Source organism: Octopus sinensis, linkage group LG5, assembly GCF_006345805.1.
Source record: "Octopus sinensis linkage group LG5, ASM634580v1, whole genome shotgun sequence".
NCBI classification, from domain to species: domain Eukaryota; kingdom Metazoa; phylum Mollusca; class Cephalopoda; order Octopoda; family Octopodidae; genus Octopus; species Octopus sinensis.
In genome coordinates this window covers 120,834,903-120,856,144 of record NC_043001.1, presented here as the reverse complement: position 1 = coordinate 120,856,144, position 21,242 = coordinate 120,834,903, and the positions used below count along the sequence as shown (strand labels likewise).

The following is a 21,242-nucleotide window of genomic DNA, read 5'->3' as shown; positions in this document are numbered from 1 at the left end:
AATGAAAACAAACAAGTAGTGGTGTAGAATAAAGACACAAACTTTTATATATATATATTTTATCTATAATGCTCATATTTGTTAACGGCTATTTATATACCTTTCTTGCTGTATTGTGTGTTCATTTTTCTTTTTTTCCATCTGTGATTTTATTTTTGATCTTCTATATAAATGAAGGTATTTCCTCCATCTGGCTGCTTTTCTTTCTACAAAACGAGAAATTACATTGCGGAACTGTTATTTTAATGAGTTCTATCTATTTATCACCCGATAAGATACATCTCCACCGCTGGATACCCTGAACCAATTGTTGAGTGTCTCACCCATGAGAGATAGATGTTAGATGTCTCGAAACAATTGTTGTGATTAATAATAAATCCTCACATAAATTCCATCTTCTATCTTTCATTTGCCATATATATTTTTATCTATTTATTTATTAAAGATAAATAGACAAGGCAGAATGTACCAACAAAAAAAAAAAATTTATTACCACAGCAATTGTTTCATCTTCAAGGTGCATTACTCCCTTGTGGGTATAGAACAATGCAATAACACCAGAAGCAACGCACAGTGCATAGAAAACTCCTCAGATGGGATAATATGGTTTTAGCTGGGAGATTTACATTTCAGTTCCACTATATTGAGAGATTTTTAACAGTTAAATGCACAGACAAACAGACGTGCACATTAATAAGTTTATTCCTGGGTACATGCCAGTATACATTACATGCATGAGTGTCAGCCAATCATATCTGCACGCAGTTATACATATATATATATATATATATATATATATATATTATATATATATATATATATACAAACGTAGTTGCATACATGGATATATCCTTCAGAGCACATGGAGCATATGCATGTATGCATATAGATACACAGTACATTCATATTTTCACACAATGTTCACATACCCACACACACATTTACTCACGTGCACTACTACACCCACATAAGACAAATCTAAATGTGTATTGATACCTGCAGTCTCATATGCTTGTAGGCAAGTATATATGTATAATTGTGATTATATATATATATATATAATCACAATTATATACATATACGTTTATATATAGATATATGTATATACACATTAACACATACTAGAGACTTACACTCAGTACATATATGCACACATAGGTATATAGAAATGTGTCAAATCTGCATATATATGTACACACATATTGCATACACTTATAAGATTATTTGCATGCCTATGTAGGCTTTCATCAGCTCAGGGCTATAATAGAAGATAATTGCCTATGATGCTATGTAGTGGGACTGAACCCAAGATCACATAGCTGGGAAGTAAGCTTCTTAACCTCACAGCCACAAACCCTCCACCCTACATAAAACAGGTTTTTATACAGTTTAATTATCAAAACCCATTCACAAGGCACTGGTCAACTCTAGTCAACAGCAGAAGACACTTGCCTCAGCTACTGCACAATAAGGCTGTCCTGGGACCCCATTACTCTCTAACATGACTATACACAATACACACAACAACTGAACAAGTATCTTATAATTGATCTATAGAGAAACAGCCAAAAACCAAATTAAAGCAGCGTTACGACTGGTGTAACAAAGTAGCTGGAAATAATGAGATTAAGAATGCTCATGTTTAGGAAATAACAAATGGCTTAAATACAAATGCGATTAAAAACTTAATTATCAATGTAGAGCTCATGTAAATAATAATCAGCAAGTGTTAAGATGATAATTAAAGTCGCAATTTGTGTTATTTCATAAATATATATATATACATTGTACATATTATACACACATTTATATACACACCTACATGCCTCTAAATACATACATATATATATACATACACATATATATACATACATATACATACATACACATATATACATATACATATATATACAATATATATATATATATATATACACACATATATATACATATACATACATATATATATATATACACACACACACACACATACTATATATAAATTATTTATACATAACCGCACACACACGTGTATATATATATATATATATATATATATATATATTCACTTGTGTGTGGGTGTTAGATTTAATGTGCAGCAGTAATTATTTTGGTTTGCTGGTAAAAGACAAGACTTTAACATCTCAATTGAAACTAATATCAAGATTGAATATGGGAAGAAAATTAGATTTTTTTCATCTTTTCTCATTATATGAGATGGTGTAACAGTTCTATGATACATAATCAATGTCATTGGGTGTGGGCAGCATATGTATGTGTGTGCGTATTTATTAAGGTGTACAGATATTTGCGCAGCTTATGGAAAAGAAAATCGTATTAGATATATGTTGCCTTGATTTAAACATAAACGGGACATAAAAAAACATTTGATGGCTCTCACCAACTTGTTTTGTCTTCCTTTAATCTTGATGTTTATATTTTTATACACTTCTTGTATCACACCCAAGCGTGCATTCACCTCAGAGGTGGCAGTCATGTACAACGCAATCCAATGAAAGCACCAAAGTTCAGCTTCTATGACCAAGCAAAATGCAATTTCCCCATAATCTGATTAAGTTAAGCATGGTAACTAACAGTGATTTGTGAAACCTGCTTTTGAAAAGCATATCTGTAGATTGCATGAGGTTGTTTGTGCATGTATGTGTATAAGACACAAACATGCTTTTAGTTCTGACCTCCCATGGTATGGGATGCCAATAGATCGCTTTATAGCTGTGAACCTCTACTATTCAGTGAGTGTCATATGTTATAGCTATAAATCCTAACAATTTTGGGAAAATGATATATTTATTTTGTAGCTCTAAATACTTGCTACAAGCAGAAAAAAGGCATGTTGTATGTATATACATCATCATTTTAATCATCATATATCATCGTTTTAATGTCTTTTTTCCATGCTGGCATAGGTTTGATGGTTTGACAGAAGCTGGTCAGCTGGAAAGCTGCCCGGGTTCTATGTTTGTTTTGGTATGGCCTCTATGGCTGGATGCTCTTCCAAACACCAACCACTTTACAGAGAGTACTGGGTAGTTTCACACAGATCCAGCACAGGTGCTTTCACATGGTACTGGCACAAGTGCTTTTTTCATGGTACCAGTACACACAAGCCCACAAGACTAGCAATGCTCAGCTGAAGTGGGATGTAGGGGACATGCCTGTATGCAAGGATGACCACATATTTATATATATATTGTGATTATGAATACCTGCTATATGAGTGAGTTATATATCTATTTATAGCTGCAAATCCCTAGAATGGTGTATCTGTATGTAGCTATGAATCCATACTGTGTGGAGAGAATGGTAGATATGTTTTGTAACTATGAACTAGTACTTCAGTACAAATGAGGCAAGCACGCTAAGAACAGCTGTTGTGACAGTGAAGGCACATGGCTCAGTGGTTAGAGCGTTGAACTTACGTTTGTGAGGTTGTGAGTTTGAATCCTGGAACGGGCTGCTTGTTGTGTTCTTGAGCAAGACACTTTATTTCACATTGCTCCAGTTCACTCAGCTGTAGAAATGAGTTGCGATGTGTCACAGGTGTCAAGCTGTATCGGCCATTGCCTTTCCCTTGGATAACACTGGTGGCGTGGAGAGGGGAGGCTGGTATGCATGGGCGACTGATAGTCTTCCATAAACAACCTTGCCTGGACTTGTGTCTGGGAGGATAATTGAAAAGTAAATAAAAAAAATAACCTAAAGTAATCTCCCTTTAAGTTGTAAATCACACACCAAAGTAGCACTGACCAGCCTTGAGGTAACTTTCTAGGTGCACTCCCACGGTCAGTCATGACTGAAGGGGTCTCAACAAGACTATCCTAACAAGGGATATTAAGTAACTTCTTAAACACATTGTTAGTGAATGTCTTAATAAGTTTTCACATGTTTACTTTTAATAGACCAGACCTCATATTCATGCAAAATTACTAACAAAACTCTAGCTAACTGGCTTGAGATACTACAATATTTAGAAGCCAACAAGTGAGTGGGGAGTTGTATGTAGTTTTTCAACTTGCTAGAAACAGCAATCACCTCTCCCAAAATCACACCCTATTGCAGTAATTCTCACCCTACTGTAGTAGTTCAGCACACTGAAATGCTGCAAGAAATATTGAGGTGTATTGTAGATATTTTAAATATATAATTTAAGGCTTTAGAAAATTCATACTAATGTTTAAACATTACGAAAATGTGTCATAATTTTGTTAAACACAAGTGTATGATTTATCCTTTCTACTATAGGCACAAGGCCTGAAATTTTGGGGGTGGCAGCTAGTTGGTTACTTTGAACTGGTACCTATTTCATTGATCCTTCAAGGATGAAAGGCAAAGCCAATCTGAGTGGGATTTGAACTCAAAACTTAAGGACAGATGAAATGCTGCTAAGCATTTTGTCTGGCATGCGAACAATTCTGCTTGCCAACTGCATTACACTTGTAGGATTAATAAAACAAAGTAAAATTTCTTTAATACATTTTTCTTAAAATTTTGACTTTAAAATAGTTTGCTTTTAAAAAACTTTCTTTGTGAAGTTTGTCACAATTTTCAGTTTTCTTTGCAAAGTGGATCACTAAATTTTTGTTTGATTTCCTGGTTGCCCAAGAAGTTTAAAGGATTCAATACTGCTGAATTAGCATGTTAAATAAGAATTTTAAAAAAAAGGTTTCATTGGATAGTGATGTATCAGATATAAAAAAATAGTTGGTTGGTTATGGTTGGGGTGCACTTAAACCTAAGCTCCTTCAGATTTAGATTAGAGCTAAGTAACAACTACTAATCATATTTGAGCCAATTGATGAGTCTCAATATGGTTGCTTGGTTTGTTAGGAGAAGCAATCAGATCTACAAATCAGGCAACCATATTAAAAAACAGAACACAATGAATAATAGCAGCTTAGATACATTCTTGAAAAGAGAAAATAAAAGTGGGATGCCCATGGATGAATTGTATTTCAACAATGGTGTAGGAGTGGCTGTGTGGTAAGTAGCTTGCTTACAAACCACATGGTTCCAGGTTCAGTCCCACTGCGTGGCACCTTGGGAAAGTGTCTTCTACTATAGCTTTGGGCCGATCAAAGCCTTGTGAGTGGATTTGGTAGACAAACTGAAAGAAGCCCATCGTATATATGTATGTATGTATATATATATGTGTGTGTATATATATATATATATATATTATGTGTGTATATGTTTGTGTGTCTGTGTTTGTCTCCCCAACATCGCTTGACAACTGATGCTGGTGTGTTTACGTCCCTGTAACTTAGCAGTTCGGCAAAAGAGAACCATAGAATAAGTACTAGACTTACAAAGAATAAGTCCTGGGGGCAATTTACTTGACTAAAGGTGGTGTTCCAGCATGGCCACAGTCAAATGACTGAAACAAGTAAAAGAGTAATTGGTTACTTAATAATAACCAGCAAATGCTACTTTGGAATGGGATCTAAAGGGCGATTACTTTAGGTTAGTTTTTAGTTTCTTTACATTGCAAAACTCATGGCTGCCAATCTTGTGTGATCTAAATGCTTATTTTAATTATTATATTGTTTATTCTTGGTATCTTATTATTATTATTCGCTAAGATATAAACAAAATATGGTTTTATTATTATTAGAATAAGAATTTTGAAAAAAAAAAAACATTAACAATGCTAAGTATGTACAAAAGAATTTATTGTAAAAAATCTTTAGCCAACATCTTAAGGGATGTTAGAAATTGAAAAGTAAATAAAAAAAGTAACTTAAAGTAGTCACCCTTTAAGTTGTAGATCAGACACCAAAGTAGCACTGACCAGCCTTGAGGTAACCACCAATTTGGACTTTAATAGTTATATACATGAAACATTCTTTGATGATAGAAACTAAAGAAATCCTGCCATTTCAATCAAATAAATTTCATGGACTCAGATATAATCAATGAGGATAAGGAAAAATTATTCATGTGGAAACTTTTACAATGATTAATAACTTAATGGTGTCATCAACTTCTATAATGATTCAGAGTCTGTATTAAAGAGTTGCTGGTGTTGTTTAGCCCTGGGTCATTTGCTCAAGCAAAAATATGATCAATCATTTTATTTTCAGACAATATATACAGTACAATCATATTCAGTATGCCTCCCCGTTTGTAAGATGCTAGGGTGTGAGTTAAGTGAGAATTTGGCTGTCATTTCTTGCAGCTCTTGTGATCACATAGAGGCATCTTCTTTGATTCATGTACCAAAGTACTGTAGAATGGCAAAGAGGGTTGAGTGGAAGGCTCTCAGTGTTAAGCTAATCCCTATAGGTTTTATCAAAACAACTTTGTTTTTCATCCCTTGGGGGTGGGGTGGTGGTGATAAAACAAACACCAGTCACATTCTGCTACTGATTACTCTACCCATACAAATTTGTCATTTTGGTTGCTTGTTACAAGGGCATGTTTTTTCTTATAATCTTTTAGTCAAGAGGGAAGACAGTGTCCACGACCCCTATAGGGCCTTTTAGACTGTCTCAAAGGAGGGAAGAAGCTATTCTCAGATAAGAGATCTGGTCTGAATGATTTCAACAGAATGGGGGTTCATTAAAGGTACTCAAAGTGCCAGATGGTGGTGTTAAGCTGGGTGACAGATCAAGTCTACAAAACAAGTAAACCATGGTCGGATCTAATCTCAAAACACCAAGAGATGGAACAAATACTGGTAGGCATCTAGCCTGATTTTTCTTAATAATTCTACCAACCTATCTTCTCAGGTTACTCTTTTACTTGTTTCAGTCATTTGACCGTGGCCTATTATTCTATCAGTCTCTTTTGCTGAACCGCTAAGTTACGGGAACGTAAACACACCAGCATCGGTTGTCAAGCAATGTTGGGGGGATGGACAAACACAGACGCACAAACATACACACACACATACACATATATATACATTGGGCTTCTTTCAGTTTCCATCTACCAAATCCACTCACAAGGCTTTAGTCGGCCTGAGGCTATAGAAGACACTTGCCCAAGGTGCCATGCAGTGAGACTGAACCTGGAACCATGTGGTTCGTAAGCAAGCTACTTACCACATAGCCACTTCTTTTTCCTTGATTCTAAAATAATGGAAGGCAAAGTTGACTTCTGTAACATTTGAACTTAAAGTACAGAGTTAGAACAAATACAATGAAACATTCTATCCAACAGCACAAACAACTTTGCCAGTCTTATATCATCAATAAGTAGGAGGAGACATTTATGAGTCTTTTTCCTCTTATTTAAGAATAAGGAATAGGTTTGATGTAAAAAATTAAATTTTCACATGCACACACACACATGCATACATACACATACATACACATACATACACATACATACACATATGATGGTCAACTGAAAAGTTCACAGGCTGACCAAGATACTTTCATGGAATGTGGTCAAATGAGATCTATTTTTCCAACATAGTCTCCCTTGCAGTCCACATGCTAGGATCCCATTGGTGAAGGAGCTTTCATCCTGAATGCTGCTAGGTGTTTTCTGTATTGAGCATCTCTGGATTTCATCTGTTGACATTCTCTCTCACTGTGTGTGTGTATATATATATATATATATTATATATATATATAATATATATATATATATACAACTAATGTAGGATAAAATTTTCTTTTCCGAAAAAATTTTTTATCAATGGCCAGCATATTAAAAAATACCTTTAAAGGTTAAATTTATAAATAACTTATAAAATAAGGGCAAAAGAAAAATTCTAATGCCAAATATGCCGAAAATAGACAAAATTATAAATTATAATGGTTATTGACAATTTTGTCTATTTTCGGCATATTTGGCATTAGAATTTTTCTTTTGCCCTTATTTTATAAGTTATATATATATATATATATATATATATGTGGCAAGTGGAAGATGGAATATACAAAAATTGATTAATCTTGACAATTGGTTCAACACATCTAGCATCGATACTTCATGGGTGGGACACTCAAAAACTGGTTCAGCAGCATCCAGTAGTTTAGATGTATCTCATCAGGTGATAAACAGATAAAACTCATTAAAATAATAGTTCTGCAATGCAACTTCTCATTTTGTAGAAAGAAAAACAACCAGACAGAGGAAATATCTTCATTTGCAAAGATGGGGAAAAAAGAGAAATGACCACGCAATACAGTGAGAAAAGTATTAAAAATGACCGTTAACAAATACGGATGTAAACATAACGATCTCTGTGAAAGTGACAGTGCTTTACTAGTAAGCTACCAGTCATAAACCATTCATTTTATTATCCTATATATATATATATATATATATATATATGAAAGAAGGTTTGAAAATGCAATTTTAAAAGGTGTTTATTCACTTGACTTTTATTTTCCCTATAAACTGTTTTAACATTTTTCTTATTATTATCAAAGAATGTATAAATGTATTGTAATATTTTGTGACAACCAGTATTTAACACAAAAAAGTTTTTACAAAGCTTTTACATTTTACTTTTGACAATCTTTTTCTAAAAAAGTGAAACCAGTCAAGTGAATAAACACCTTTTAAAATTGCATTTTCAAACCTTCCTTTATATATATTTCCACTCGTGTGGTATCTTACAACTTCACTTTGTTATATATATATATATATATATATATATATATATATATATATATATATATATATGATGTACACATGCATATATTCTCATTATTTAAATGTCAATGATTCTGCAACAACTGTAATATACAACTATTTGCATCTTGTATGCAATAATGTTGTTCAAACATAAGGAATCCTTAGAATTTTTCAATTTCATAATTTTTTCTGAAGTGAGAGTGTTGAAGTGTAAAAGTTATTAACTATAAGTTTAAGGTAAGAAGTATGTTAGATGCAAAAAGAATTATATTTTCTTATATTTAGTGTAAATGTCAATAATTCTTTAAAAAATAAAACCTGTCAGATATTACAAATGTAGTTCAACTGCAAAGAAACCTTCAGGGTCATCTAAGCTTTAATATTGCTGTTTTCTCCTCAGGGATAGTGGTGTAGATGTCTAATATCCGCATCAGTTTTATATTTAGATAGAAGCATGCAGTAGCCTGATATTGTTTCAACAACTAATGTAGGAGAACTCTGTTGGTCCAACGTGTCAAATGCAGGTATGTAGTGCAAAACCTGTTGCAACAGCATGATCCTTGAAATAAAATGCTTGTTGCCTAGGTAGCTTGGCCATGTACCCAGAATATACTGAATCAGGGTACCTAAGGTAGGTTGAGTAACCACGGCGACACACTCATTGTCTCATATCTTGATTTTTGTTAACTATGTATTTCTCACACTTGTAGTTGGTTTATTAGCAAGTTGGAAGCTGTGCTATAATGACAGCAGAGGTTTCCCTCACTTGCTACAAAGATCATTATTACGCACCCAAATTATTTCAATTTTATAGTTTGGTTGTAGTAAATACTATCATCAATGGACATTTGGGGTCTAGAATTGGGATCAAGTGTTCAGATCCCACAATAAATGTTAAAATTGTGTGTATGTGTGCGTGTGGACCAAATTTGAATGTTAGAAATGGAAAAATCCTCTGCCAAATACTCAAGGACCAGGTGACAGATGAAGTCAGCAACCCAAATACAGGAATAATGACCCCAACAGGCTTCCATACAGCTTATGTCTTTTTCTCTTTTCTTTTCTATTATCTGCTTTATTGGTTTCAGGTCATTTATTGGCTCCTTACTACGGCAGCAACTTCAAAGGTTTAGTCAATCATATCAATTCCAGGATTTGTTTTTGAGTTTGACGCTCATGATCTCTGTTTGTTGCACTGCTAATTTAAACATAGACACATGAATCTACACACACACATGATGGGCTTCCATATACCTTATACTCTTTTTACTTGTTTCGGTCATTTGACTGCGGCCATGCTGGAGCACCGCCTTTAGTCGAGCAAATCGACCCCGGGACTTATTCTTTGTAAGCCCAGTACTTATTCTATCAGTCTCTTTTCCGAACCGCTAAGTGACGGGGACATAAACACACCAGCATCGGTTGTCAAGCAATGCTAGGGGGACAAACACAGACACACAAACACACACACACACACACACACACACACATATATATATATATATATACATGTATACGACAGGCTTCTTTCAGTTTCCGTCTCCCAAATCCACTCACAAGGCATTGGTCGGCCCGGGGCTATAGCAGAAGACACTTGCCCAAGATGCCACGCACACTAGGCATTGGTTGACATGAGGGTATAACAGAAAACACTCATCCAAGGTGCCACTTAGTAGGCATGAATCTGAAACCATGTGATTGTAAAGCAAATTTCTTAACCATGTAGCTATGGCTATGTCCATCAAATTTCTCTCGTAAATCTTTGGTTGACCCAAGTCTATGATAGAAGAAACTTACTCAAGGTGTTACTTTGTGGGATTGATCTTGAAACCTCTTAGTTGGGATGTGAACTTCTTAATCGTATAACCATGTCTGCAAATGCACCTGAGCACACATACACATACATGCGCACATGTATCCGTGCACACACACACACATGTGAAATGTGTACATTTGTGTCTTGTTCCTAACATATGAGAAGATTCTTTTAATGAGAATGTGGACACTAAATCATTCAGCAGTTCATTATGACAGAAAGAGTAAAAAAAAAAAGAAATGTAAGAAAAAAAAGAGAGAAAAAAGTAAAAATAACAACCAAATAAAGAACATAATTACCTGCCAACTACAAAATGACTGAATGTTGAAGAAGAATTTCAGTAATCATTAGCAAGATTTAATATCTTGATTTTAGCTGCAGAGAAATTACAATATCACACACACAGAGTAAAACAATTGCTATTACAACTGTTGTTGCAAATTATCTAATTCTTGGCTCATGCCATATTTTAAAAATAAATGAAGAGTAATAAAAAAAAAATGTTTTTTCATTTTTTTTGTGTTTTCTCCATAAATTTGAATCATGTTGGATGTAATGGAATTAGGGAGCTTCATTAATATAGTTCTTGTAGGTTTATTAATCCTTCTAGGAGTCCATAAGGTGGTTGCTTAATTTCAGTTTTATGAGCTATTATCATCATCAGCTTTCAATGTCTGCTTTTCCATGCTTGCATGGTCAGCTAGGTCATTAAAATGCACATGAGAAATATCATTAATGCCAAACAGAATGTAAGCTTATTAGAGGTAACTTTAATCCAAACTTGGTCCTCATGTATTCTTAAAGTCTCCATTGGTTAGGGCTGACAATCTATCAGTTCTCATATCATGGTACAGGTCTAGACAAGAGGTTTGCTTTTTTTGAAAACTCTCAGTTTCTCATGCATGCAAATCTCTTTTCACCAATGTTTACCAAAGGAAAGCAAAGCTGCTTCATCTTGGCAACAATGTTATCACAAGTGTTGCTGTCAGAATTGCAGACTACCAAAAAAGGTACCACAAAGCCACTCATCTGATGCTATATCAAGCTATTGCCCTGGATTGGTACTTTTTTTTTCAGTGCCAAAATGCTGAAAGGCAAATTTGGCCTCAGTGGAATTGAACTCAGAGTCACAAAAAATTCAACAAAGCATTTTAGCCAATATCCTAATAACTGTGACAATTCCAGATAAACAAATTGAGGAATATAAAAAAAATGTGACCAGAGAAACAATAAATCACCTCTTTTAGCTAATAACACAAACATGATAGTTAAAGATATTCCCCACTTGGCTATTTTAACCATTCATCATCATCAAGTATTATCTGTTTTCGTCTTCTTAAATATCACGTATCATCATCTTGGCCTTTCTTGTTCTGTCTTAACACATTGTATTTTAGTCAGTCTGATTTCCGACATAATCCATCCACATACTTCTTGGTATCCCATTCCTCTTTTCCCATTCATTCTGTCTTGCATTAAAAATTCCTAATAAACCATGTTTTCTAATTAAGTGTCCAAAATATTTTCGTTTTTTTTTTTTTGATGGTATCTAATATAAAAAGTATTTTTCCTTTTCCCCATTGGATTTCTGTTCTCTCCATGATATTCTTGAAATGCTCACTTTGTAATCTATTTGATAATATCTTTATTCCTTATATTATAGGTTAAAGTTAGTGGAAATATATAACATACGAAGGGGGGGGAAGTTATGATTAATCTCCAGGTCAGCTCTGACTTATAATTAAAGCCATTCCAATCAGTCATGACTATCACATCATTTTTGTAATATAGTGTACTTAGAACTATTATCCAATGTGTTCATCCATCTTAAAGAGTGATATGAGGGAGATGTGACTTATTTCTAACAGGTCCAGGGATTGATGAACAATAGAGTGCCAGCATACTGTCCTCTTAAAAATTAATTCCATTAGCATGTGTGTCATATGATGAGTCCTTTAACACTTTGTGTGATAGGGGGCACCACTGATAAGTCTGTCTTCTTGTAGTGCATCTTTTAAAAAATCAACCTAATGAAAACTGTTTCTCCCCAAGATTTACCCACATTAGAATTTGAAACTTACCGTTGCAAGTTAACATACCACTTGATATTTTTATAGTGTTGTAACCACTTCCTGGAGTATTGGAGTATGAGTTGTTTCTACTGTGCACCACTGGTTTACAGCTGGGTGGACTTAGCCATGACACTTAACTCTGAAATTTCTATGGGTACAACACAATATAAGGTAATAAACTACTACTATCACCACTAACTAGTTGTTTGGAATTCAGATCCTGTATAACTGATCTACCAAAAGGTCACTCTCGTTGACCATTTGAGATCTCACTCTCACAACTAAACATTTATTGAAAACTAACTAACGTACTCAAGAAGACCCAGTCACCTCAGCAGAAGTGTTTAGGCTGTACCCCCTGGGGAAGAGGACTGGCCTGCTGGTGCCACATAAAAAGCGTTTGTGCTGGCAGCGTGTAAATGCACTCATACCAGTGCCATGTTAACAGCACCCAGCACACACTGCAAAGTGGTTGGCATTATGAAGGGCATCTAAGCCAAATCAGAAACCAAGCCAAATCAGCCTGGAACCTGGTGCAGCTCACAAGCTTGCCCACTCTGGTCAAACCGTCCAACCCATGCCAGCATGGAAAACAAACATTAAAGGATGATGAGGATAACTCAATTCCTGACCTTCTATGGAGAGTTCACATGCTCACCACTTTTAGCATTTTATGGAGAACTTATTCTTACAGATGACGATCTATTGAGAGCTTACTCCTCCCACATTGTTTACTGAGAGCTTGCAACCCCACCACATCTGACCAGCAACTGAACAGTTTACAAGCAATTATTTGGGTGACAGAGTACCATTATCTATCTATGCTGTATTATTTACTAAGACACATCATCTATGTTGTAATTGTCAAGTCCACCACTAAGTAATAAATGAATAGTTGGCTGAGGCACCTTCATTCACCATCCTCAGTAATAGTAGCAATGAGGTTACAGAATAATTGTTTCATTGCTATGTTGTGCTGAATTCTAGTCCTTTCATGGACCTGGTGTAGACAATGAGAAACTCTTCCCTCATTACATCACTTACAGATTAAATTTTCAATGAAATACTTTCAATATAATGAATTATTATGTGCAACATTCAACCTGTAGTTTCCTACTTATTTATGTTCATCCTGTGCCAGCTACTAGTTTGGGAGGCACTGTTCCTCCTGTGTTTAAATTCTTTATTTTATGTATTAATTCTGCAGCTGGGGGATTAATAGTGTTGTTGATTGCAGGTTTACAATGGGCCAATTACTGGCTCATTGCATCTTTCATGGTAAGAGCAACAAGGAAATGGTTGTGACTTAGTGCAGAACAAATATTGCTTTAAAACTGCAGTTTTATGATTTTCTAAGTGAGATTTTTATGGTAAAATATATTCACTTAGACATGAAAAGGTGCAAATATATACAACAGGAAAGTTTCACACCTATGTATGTATGATTTGTGAAGTGACTTAAGGGTCTAACATTTTGTATAAAAACACCTTAATTCTTTTACTCGTTTCAATTACTGAACTACTGTCAACCAAGGCAGCACTGCCTTGGTTATGTTTTGGCAAGAATTCACACTTAGAGTAGAGGATACAGTCACAGTCTAACATGTTTAACATTCAAACTGTGAAAATCCTGCCATTATTAAAAGATGCTGCTATTTGTTCAAGCCAACCACACCTGGCCTTAGTGGCAAGCAAATTCTTCTCTCTCCATCAAACCACATTAATTTTAATTTCATTATTTTTACATGAATATATCGATATATAGAATACTAAAAAAACTAGAAGCAAAACATCTTAATAGGAATTCTTAATTCTTAATTATCACACATGTAGAAAGAAAGGACAGGATGGTTGTTGTTATAGTTTTTCATTCCCAATTATTGAATTGCTGTTAATTAAAATGTTGTTTAAAAATTTAAAAATCAGTTGCTAACTTATTCATAGAAGTACAAAGAAATATAATAAAATAGCACAGAAAACACAAAATATGTATATTTTTTTCATTCTTTTCATAACTGTTAATATTAACAAAAAAAATAAGATGAAACTTCCACTATTAATTATGTTCCCAATAGAATATAAACGCATAGTTTATATTCCTATAGAGAATTTCCAATTATGTTACTTCTAAGATATCGTCACCCACCACAACCCTCACCACCACTACTGCTTTTAGTAATTTTATTAAAAAATCCTCACTATGAATACAATAACCTGCAACCAATGATTAGGTCTTTACAGAAGTACTAGTACCTCCACTACCAGTGCACAGTGATTATATGTCTGCTAAAATTTCATTGCTAGCCACAGTTATTAATTATGTATTTTATAATTCATAATTCACTGGTTATGTCTCAATGACATTACTCCATGACCACTGGTTGTATATTGAGATCAAAAACACCAACCATCTATCAAAAGATCGTATCCACCCCACTGACCATATACGAAGGGCTCATATCTTCGCAGCTAACACCACTCAACATCTACAGAGAGCTCACCACTGTCACCATCATTGACCCTTTACTGAAAGTTCATATCCTCAACATCACTCCCCCAGCCATCTGCATCACCCAACACCTCTCAAGAGCTAACATTTTCACCATCACCCATCTACTGAGGGGCCTTTCCCACACCACCACCACTTCCACCACTGACCATCTACCAAGAACTGACATCTATACCCCCACTCTCCATCTATCAAAGAGTTCATTCTAATTTTTTTTGGAGTTTCAAAAGTACCAACATCCAACTTCCATCCATATTATATCTCTCAAGTTATATTGCTTCGATAATTTATAGATTATTTCAAAAACTCTGAGTAGAACTCATTAAAATTTCAGTTTTCCTTTGGTGGTGTTTTCTTTAATAGACACTACACTACAAAAACTAATAAACATCATTAATCTAGTAGTAGACTGGCGAATTTAATCTAAGCTCAACATATTGCAAACTACTGTTGGACCCAATTTCTCCTTTTCCTGCTACTTTCAGTGATGACTTGCTATCTTCAGTTACTCTTCAAATATTATCTATGTATAGTTGGACTGACCCAGGCCCTTGAAACTTAAGATTTCTCTTGTTTAAGGATACAGTGTAATCTACTGATCCTTAACCCTGCAGGTTAACATTCTGAAAAAGGGACATGCTGAATCTCTCCCATGCATCAATCTCCACACTGGCTATTTCAATGGTTAATTGCATGTATTTCAGGCCATTAGAATAGGTATCATATCTCTGTGTCAGAAGAGATGATCAAAAGTGATGGGATGAGCATCTACACATAAAACAATGCCTCAAAAAAGTCCTAACTCATACCAGTATGGAAAAGCGAAAGTAGTGATGATGATGATGATGATAGTAGGGTGTATCAACTAATTTTCAGGTGTCTCCCTTGTATTTGTTTGGTTCATTTAACTGTTTCACACAAAATTGCCCTGGTTTCATGATAGGTTCCATGATACAAACTTCCTGTTTTAAATTATCTAAATTAAAAACTCCCATCAAAATTTCATGTTAAATTAAATTTCAAACCAGCTTAATGACAGATATTTTACTAAATACCTTATTATTTTTTAAATTAACTGAAAAAAATAAAAAGCAGTGTATTTCTAAAGAAATATAGTAACAAAAGGACTAAACATTATTCAACAATGTTTACCTTTCCATACTTTATGGGCTGCCACATAAAATGGAAGATAAGAAAGTTCGTTTTCGGCACTTGATGCTTTGGGAACCAGACAAAAATTGCTTCAGCTTGGCTGGGATGTGTTACCCCACCCTCAATATTCCCCAGATATTGCTCCTTCAGATTTCCACTTATTCTGGTCTCTGCAGAATATTCTTAATGGTAAAAATTTCAGTTCCTTGGATGATATAAAAAGATACCTTGATGAATTCTTTGCCATGAAACCACCTCAATTCTGGGAAGAGGGTATTTTCAAGTTAAAGAAAAGCTGGAGATGCATTGTGCAACAAAATGGTTCACATTTGGTTGATTAAAAATGTAATGGAAAGTATTTATTGACCTTTTTCTTTCCTTTAAAAATCAGCACAAACTTTCCAGACAACCCAATATTATTAAATTTACAGGTAAACTGAGTTAATTTCTTCAGAAACAACATACCCACATATGCACAAAAGTTTTGATAAAAAAAAATTTATGTGGTTGGGATGGGAAGCAAGCTTCTTGCCACATGGGATAAGTAGTGTTTTGAGGACTTGGGGTTAGCTCTGGTTGTGACTGACTTACAAGAAAATTGAATCAATGGCACATTTTGTATAGCATCTTGAACAATTTCAGGAGCAGAAGAATAGATCTGTGATAAGATTTTCTTTGAAGTGCTGGCTGTTATTCAACAGTGTGATGTACAAATGCGTACAGAATTTCAATCTTGCAATGAGGAAATGGTAGTTGGAATAAGGTAGAAAAAGAATTAGAAACAACCTTTAAAGTTGATAGTTCTGGTTGTGAGTGATCTGTCACAAGCAGATAATTGCAACAAATAGACATAAGACTTAACCCTGCTGGATTTGCCTCTAATCTAACTTACAAGTGTATGGAACCTACCTGAGGTTGGTCATACGGGAAAAGCTAAATACATGTGATCAGCAGAGTGAGTGCTTAGAAGGAAAAGAAATTTAAAAAAAACAAAACAAGAAGTAATAACAAAAATAAAACTGCACCAGTTCTTTTTTACTTCAATGTTAAAATCAAAAAAATACTAAGAATACATAAATAAAGCATGAATTATTTAAAAATCTAAAATATTTAACAAAAAATTGTGATTCTTACCAGATTTTCGTCGTAAGAAACTCATTTTCCTTGTTTCTGGAAAATAAAATAAAAAAGTGAAAGAAAATCTTGTTAAAATTTTTATGCACTTTTCTGAAATGAGAGAAAAAAATTAAATATTTTTTGTTCTTTCAAGAGATGTATCAGTTAAATTGCTAGTTACATCCTCATTGTATGTTGAATATGAAGAAGTCATACAAATTTATTCAACCCTCTACAAGTACATAATTTAAAACTTAACTAACACCATATGAAATTTAACTGAAGGGTGAAAGATAACAAAGAAAAAAGTCACTAAAAGAATAAAAAAGAAGAAATAATAATGGAATAATTTTACATTTTGAATTACATTTGTTATGGAAATCATTTTTCACTTGCAGCAATAATACTTTAAGCGAATATAATTCATGTAATAAATTTATTTATTAGATGAATATATTAAGGAAAGGGTTGTTGCTGTTGTTATTGTTTAACCCCAGGTTAGCTCTGATTTTGTAGACCTATGATCGAAGTTTTTCCAGCCATGACCATCCTACATTTTAAAAAAGTTCTAGGACCTTATTATCTAATGTTTCCTTTTAATACAGAAGACATGTTTTTTTTTTATTTGCGTGGTCTAGATGAAGAAATTGTGCCCATGGCCTTTACAAGTTCTATTCAAGGCTTGTCATTGAAACCATTAATGATTTGAAGGAGATTTGGCAGCCAAATATTATAACCAAATCTCCTTCAAATCACTACCCCACTATTTTAAATGGTTAGTTGATGCAAAAGGCAAGGAAGCCAGGTAATATGTGTTTGCTGGCCTTTTGCCATCTCCACCCAGGTACATCCAACTCACTGGTCACTCCTCTTATCACCACCCATATCAAACCTTTCATTACTGTATTTATTTTGAGATACTCTGTGTTTCTTTCAATTACCTTAAATATAACAAAGAATTTAGTAAAATAACTTAGCTAGTATTAAGAACATAAATTGTGACTAAGGTTTGATGGAAGATTTTAATTCAACACTTATGAAAACAAGACATTTGTACTCAGAGCCAGAGCTGGTTTCAGCTGGGTTGGTAACAAAAGGGTTAAGTGTATCTCCCCTCCACATTCACACTAATACTATGCCTATTTCTTCCTTTTCGGAATGTTGATCCTCTAGATACAAAGTTGTTAGCTGATAAGAGAGACAATCTCTCTTAGCTTGTGGCACACCCTGGCTGGTTTATGTGACTGAAGAGGAGATAACCACTCCAAAATGCTTGCATCTCAGTTCAAGTAGATGGTGCTGTGGCTTGATTTTGGTGTATTCACACCATTTGTCTACAGGGAGAAATTATCTTCATGACAAAACACAGTGAATGGCTTTCTGGTAGGTTCAACTATGCCTCAAACATATTTGAACTGGTGATAACTTTGTATTTAGACACATCACTGCTTAGTGCTTCCATCTTGTAATTTGACCCTCTAGAATTCCTTCCTTGAACTGACCAAGAGGAATACTAACTGTACTGTTCTCACTCATCTTTGAGAGCTTATAGCAACTATGAGCACATTTATTTCCCCTAAATGATCAAAAATAAAAATAAAATCATAGGCATAGGAGTGGCTGTGTGGTAAGTAGCTTGCTTACGAACCACATGGTTCTGGGTTCAGTCCCACTGCATGGCACCTTGGGCAAGTGTCTTCTACTATAGCCTTGGGCCAACCAAAGCCTTGTGAGCGGATTTGGTAGACGGAAACTGAAAGAAGCCTGTCGTATATGTGTGTGTGTGTGCGTCTGTGTGTGTGTTTGTGTGTCTGTGTTTGTCCCTCCAGCATCGCTTGACAACTGATACTGGTGTGTTTATGTCCCCGTAACTTAGCGGTTCGGCAAAAGAGACCAATAGAATAAGTACTAGGCTTACAAAGAATAAGTCCTGGGGTCGATTTGCTTGACTAAAGTAGTGCTCCAGCATGGCCACAGTCAAATGACTGAGACAAGTAAAAGAGAAAGAGTAAAGAGTATTGTGCCATGCGTACCATAGAATTTAAGCTATTCTAAATACCCTGCAATATGTTTTCTAATGCATTTGCTTAGTCAGTTGGGGTCAACAACCAACTCTGATCAAAATAAAGAAGATTCATGCAGTGAGTTTGCATCTCGAAGTAACATAAATTGATAATAATTTCAAATGTCTGTGTATTTACAATTTGTAAATATTTACCTGAGGATAAGTGGGGTTTATATAAGTCATGGACAACCTGTGGTTCACAGCACTCTCTGAATGCCATACCTAAACGAAAAAAAATTGCCTTGAAAATTTTTTAGTTGTGTGGCTTTGCCCGATGATAAAGTATATTTCTTTCAGTCTGCTTCCTGAAAAAGGTTGACCATGCCAGGTTTATATTGTATAGAGGTGCAGGCATGGCTGTGTGGTAAGAAGCTTGCTTTCCAACCTCATGGCTCTGGGTTCAGTCCCACAGTGTAGTACTTTGGGCAAGTGTCTTCTATAGCCATGGGTTGACCAAAGCCTTGTGAGTGGATTTGGTAGACGGAAACTAAAAGAAGCCCATTGTATGTATGTATGTATGTATGTATGTATGTATGTGTGTATATATATATATATGTGTGTGTGTGTGTGTTGTGTGTGTGTATATATATGTGTATATATATATGTATATATATATATATATATATATATATATATGCATATGTATGCGTGTGTCTATCACCACTGCTTGATGGGTTTATATCCCTGCAACTTAGTGACTCATCAAAAGAGACTGATAGAAAAAGTACCAGCCTTAAAAATATAAGTAACAGCTATTGGGTTGATTCATTTGATTAAAAGTTCTTCAATGCAGTGCTCTAGCATGGCTACAGTCTAATAACTCAAACAAGTAAAAGATAAAAGATATATGTTCTTCAGCATGGTGAAGCACTGATAATGATGATTATGATTTGGCTGTCATTGCAGCTGCAGCCATCAGTTACTGGGGGTTCATGGGAGTGGAGAAAAGGTCAATGTAATTAATTAATATCTTGCCCACCCACACAAATTACTGGGCTTATGCTTAAGTTAAGACCAATTATTATTATCATTTTTCAAATATTTTTTTATGGTGCAGTACTTCAATGTTGATTATATTTTAAGAAAGTATTTGTGGAGAGTGAGCAAGTAATTAAAGCCAAATATGTCATCTATTTTTTGGCCATGAAGAGTAAGATTACAAATTTCTAGGATGTAATTTTAGCCAGGTTATAGACATTTGGCAATGTTTTATATATCTATATCTATCAATCTATCTATCTATAACTATCTATCTATCTGTCTATATATATTTATATCTATCAATCTATCTATCTATATATATTTTTATCTATCTATCTATCTATCTACCTATCTATCTATCGATCTATATCTATCTATCGATCTATCTATATATATTATATGTATTTGAGTTTGGTAGGTGATGAGAAATTGTGTATTATAATAATGAGTGGAGTGTGTTTTAGGCCCAGAATTATTGGTAGTTGTACCTGATCACCTGCCAACTAAGATAACTGGTTTCCCAGACACACACAGCTTTGTTAAAACATTTGAAAGCAAAGATGAAATTTAATATGTACGAGACATTTCCAGGTTACAAAGTAAATTTTACTGTTGCTGGCAGGTTGTATTTCTATGGCAAAACAAAATGGAAAAAAGGGGGTGCAACAAACATAAGGACGAATCATATGAACAGTATGAAGTCATGATACAAGGTCTTTTTCAACTCAACTATAATCATCAACAAAAACACATACATACATGCATGCATATATAGATACATTACATACATACATACGTAATACATACAGACATACATGCAGAATACACTTACATGTACCCACATCATCATCATCATTTAATGTCCATTTTCCATGTTGGCATGGGTTGGACAGTTTGACTGGAGATGGTAAGGCCAAG

The 21,242-nt window shown here is 34.5% G+C and overlaps 1 protein-coding gene across 5 annotated transcripts in view; it reads right to left on the bottom strand.

Annotated features, from left to right (window-relative positions):
• LOC115212290 (cAMP-dependent protein kinase type II regulatory subunit) overlaps positions 1-21,242 on the bottom strand; it is a 164,559-nt gene that overhangs the window by 40,872 nt on the left and 102,445 nt on the right. For 4 of the 5 annotated variants that reach the window (XM_036503026.1, XM_029781132.2, XM_036503027.1 and 1 more), the window contains exon 2: positions 17,297-17,332. In XM_036503026.1, coding sequence (XP_036358919.1) covers positions 17,297-17,332 — 36 coding nt within the window. Of the gene's footprint in view, positions 1-17,296; positions 17,333-19,496; positions 19,566-21,242 lie in introns of those variants that run through there. The other variant, XM_036503028.1, reaches the window with a different exon arrangement.